The 4,056-nt window shown below is 47.2% G+C and overlaps 1 protein-coding gene across 1 annotated transcript in view; it reads right to left on the reverse strand.

The window, feature by feature from the left end:
- Nucleotides 1-1,370: 1,370 nt before the first annotated feature.
- Nucleotides 1,371-4,056, reverse strand: part of LOC135809606 (uncharacterized) — a 23,829-nt gene continuing 21,143 nt past the window's right edge. The window contains exons 22-23 of the mRNA XM_065322991.1: nucleotides 3,752-3,913; nucleotides 1,371-3,373 (exon numbers count right to left, since the gene is read on the reverse strand). Of these exons, the coding sequence (XP_065179063.1) occupies nucleotides 2,406-3,373; nucleotides 3,752-3,913 (1,130 nt within the window). The 3' untranslated portion in view covers nucleotides 1,371-2,405. The remainder of the gene's footprint in view (nucleotides 3,374-3,751; nucleotides 3,914-4,056) is intronic.

Genomic DNA, 4,056 nt, shown 5'->3' on the forward strand with positions numbered 1-4,056 from the left:
GCTGTTTCTGGCTAGTACCAGTTCTATCGCACTTATCAATCATCCTTATTGGCGTCACGCCATCGTGGAATAAAAGAATAATAAACACAGTAGCTCTTCAATAACATACTCAATCTCCGGACGGACAGTTAGCCGTTTCGGTCTGGTCAGATTTCGTCAGCGGAGCTTAAGAGTTACTGGCCGAATCGATTCCAATGAAGAAGCATCAAGTCTGACAGAGTGCTCTGACTGCGCTAAACACAGCAAGCTTTGCACGAGGCTGAGGCCGAGGACAGACAACTACCGGTAATAACGTTACTTTGACGCTAACCAGAAAGTGTGCTCAACCAAACCGATGAGGGAGCGTATTACTAACTCGACAACTATGGAAAAGCTGAAGTCGTGTACATCTACACTCCACAACTCCACAAATGAAGGTGTTGGTAGTGAAGAGGTAGTTCTATTCGGGGCTCGCTGCCTCCTGCCGACTGAGTGACACTTGAGTAACTTTACTTCTTATTACCGTTGAAGTCGCAAGATCTCAGTTCGTACAATTCTCACCCAGAAATGGCACAATCAAGCAAGTCCTTCTTTGCCATTTACGTCATAGTTTCGTGTTCGGAAAACGCGCATTAGACAGAACATAATTCAACTTACATGGACATTGTAGTCCGGGTATGATAACAGCCTATCGCAAGACGGAGGAAACACTGTGATTGCATTGAATGCAGCCAGACTGGTTGGCAAGATCCCGGTCTTGCGACTATTAAAGACCCTCAGTCCCTCAGCATTCTGAGACATTGTAAGGGCGCGTCAGAACTGTCACTCTTTGACTTTTCGAGGAGTTTCGTTTTTCTGAAGAGGCCAATAAGCCACCTCTTCAGAAAAACGAAACCTCGATACTCCAGTTACTCCACAACCTCATCCGATGGGAGAGGTGGATTAGTTCCGAAGAGTTTGGAATAGCTAAGTCGAGATGGTCGATCTGATCGACGTCATTATCGCCATGAAAAATCCACTGAAAAACTCTAAAATGAAATTTGTTCAAACAGTTGATGAAGACAATTCGAACGCCCCCTAAAAGGGAGGGGGACCAACCGGTCTCTGGTTGCAGTCAGGACCACTACTTTCAATGCAAGCATGTGTACACTTGCATGGTAACTTTATGGTGTGCTATAATATTTTACTTCATCAAGCAAACAGGCAATAATGCCTTCTAGGAGCTCACCGGCCAATGGCTGACTCTCACAGAGTAATGGAAAACCAAATGGGGTTGTCTGTCTCCTGGTCGTACAGTAGTCTCGTGCCTTTGGTGGACCATGCAGTGTCTGATTCATTATTGTAGGGACTCCACAGCACTGCATACAGGTAAAAACAGACCAGCCCTGCACTCAGAATCAATGGAAATATTTCAGACCGTATACGGGTCAAACAATACGACACGGAAAGAAGGAAGAACGCCAAAGATACAAGGGATGAAACCCGGCAATGAAATGAAAATGAAAATTTGAAATAGCCTAATCCAAAGAAACTCTAGGCAGATATATCAAAGTTGTGTAAAATACCGTACACGGGTAATTCATGGTATACATGCATATCATCACCATGCTCTAGTGCCCAAGTACTGTAGTGTGGAGGAAATGTGAGTAAAGGATAGAAAGGGAGAGATTGCAGGCCCGGCATCTGTAGAAAAATATCTCATTGATGATGGTTTGGCCAGGTCAATGCACACAGGGATAAGAACAGAGACCAAATCAGAGCGGTGATAATGTATACGAGTAAATGTAGGCATCATAATAATAATAATAATGTGGTTTTTCATGTGATGAAGTGACTGCAGTGGAGCTTGCGCACATTTTAGAAATCATTCTAAGAAGCATAAATATCCCGCATGCCGCACAGCCAAGGGTAGATGCTGCAGAGGCACGCGTGTTGTGCATGCAGCATCGTTGGAGTACTGGGGAAAACGCATGAAGTGTAGAAGAAAGAAATAGTGCCCTGCGTGAACGGACTCTCTGGTTCAAGAAGATAATCCATAATATGGAAATTTTCAATTCGCTACAAATAGAAAAATACTACTAAGATTTTCAAGAGGTAAAATGCAAGCATATACATGTGTCATACAAGAATTCCGCTAGATCATAGCAATAGATTTGCGAAGCAGCCGGTAATGAAGGAGAAAATTACGTGAAATGATGCCAGCATATAAAATGAAGTAAAATAAAGTTCGCATCCGTGTACCCACCGGCTATGCACATCCGTGTACCCACCGGCTATGCACATCCGTGTACTCACCGGCTATGCACATCCGTGTACCCACCGGCTATGCACATCCGTGTACTCACCGGCTACGCATATCCGAGTACCACGTACCCACCGGCTATGCAGCATATACATACACCACTATGCACCGTGACTCATCGGTCTTAGCCACACATGGCAGTAGCGGCCCTGCTCACATCCTTCTTGCATAGATCCTGGTTCATGGCCATGTTGCACGACCAGCGCGCGGTGCGACCCTCGTCCACACAGCTGCAGCGTTCGCAGATCTGTACCTGGTCTGTGATCTCGCCGGCCTGGACGCTGACAAAGGCGCGACTGAAAGCGGCTGTCGCGGATCCACCTCTTCTCAGGACATTGATATCCCATGCAGCACCGCCGACTTCCAGCGCGAGCGTGGTGTAGTCATGTTTGGTGTTACGGTAGAATTCGCTGCCGGCGAAGCCTTTGTTTGTACTAAGATAGGCGCCGAACGGCTCGTCAAAGTACGCCATCTTCTTGGCATCCACGCCCATGGCATTGCGGTTCTGTCCCTGTGCACGCAGACGTTGGTCAACGATGACGTTGAGCTTGGCGTCCGATTTGCGGATCAAGTGCTTCACCAGATGTCTTGTGAGATTGCTGGCGTACACATCGCGATCTTCATTGGTGACGAGAATAATACTGGTAGCAACGTTAGGGTGGTCCAGTCGCAGCATGTTGTCTCCATTGCTGTCAGTGAGGTTCTCTAGCGCGTACTGGATTGCCAAGTAGCCATCCTCGATGTTCTCTCCGGAGGAAAGCCGCTTGACCATATCCAGAAAGGACTTGACTGTGAACACCTTGCTGCCAGTCGAATCTGCGAAGGCACTGGGTAGAATACGCATTGAATTCCCCGTGGGCAGTCGATGACGGCCATAGCCGACCAAGGCGTAGTGATTGGGCAGTGCTGGATCAGTACCGACACCGGCATCCTGGAGAGAGATATCTAGCTGAGGAATCGTGTCCGCAAGCCACTGGTGATGGTTATCCATGGAGTCCGACTCATCCACAATGACAAGAACATCAGCAGCCGGCGTGCCAGCAGGGGTCTTGATTTCCGCTTTCTTGCTACCAATTGGTGAGGTACCACATCCTAAATACAGTGAACAATAAAAGCATTGGTAGATAGAGAAAGAATTATCATCAGTACACCTAGAGGCACAATACCCATTCCCATGCCGCTGATGGTGACTCAGTACGTAGAATGATAAAATCAAAAGCCACTACATGTAGACCCGACGCTACAATGGAAGCCGAGTTGAACCTCAGAGCTCACCAGACACACAATGGAGAGAACGCTGTAGCTGGCTGCCTTCAGCAGTGGTAGTTTTGCTGTGGCTCACGTCCTGTCGAGGCTTTTAGGCCGCAACGCATTGTCTCTCATTCGGCTGAAAGTCTATAAAACTATGCTATAATATTATTATAGTGCTAGGCAACAGTGCCCGCTAATGGAAAGAGAAAAAATCCTTACCACAATCGTCACGCGGTCGGCACACTTCTATCTCTTGAAGGTCGGGGCATTGTGTACCAAAGCCGCCGAATGGCTGTATGATTTGACGGGTACGAGTTCGTTGTCCCGTTAGGCATGTGACACTGCAAGCCGACCATGCAGTCCAATCACTTACGATACAACCTGGATAACGGACAATTAGACAGTTGACAGTTGGCAATTGACTTCTGCGCTTCTTTTCATCGTGATACAATAGTTATAGCAATTTGAGAACCCAGCTACAGTAGAATCTGATCCACATCTGATTGCCTATACAACACGGCACA

The sequence above is a fragment of the Sycon ciliatum genome, chromosome 2 (genome assembly GCF_964019385.1).
Source record: "Sycon ciliatum chromosome 2, ocSycCili1.1, whole genome shotgun sequence".
Taxonomy (NCBI): Eukaryota; Metazoa; Porifera; class Calcarea; order Leucosolenida; family Sycettidae; genus Sycon; species Sycon ciliatum.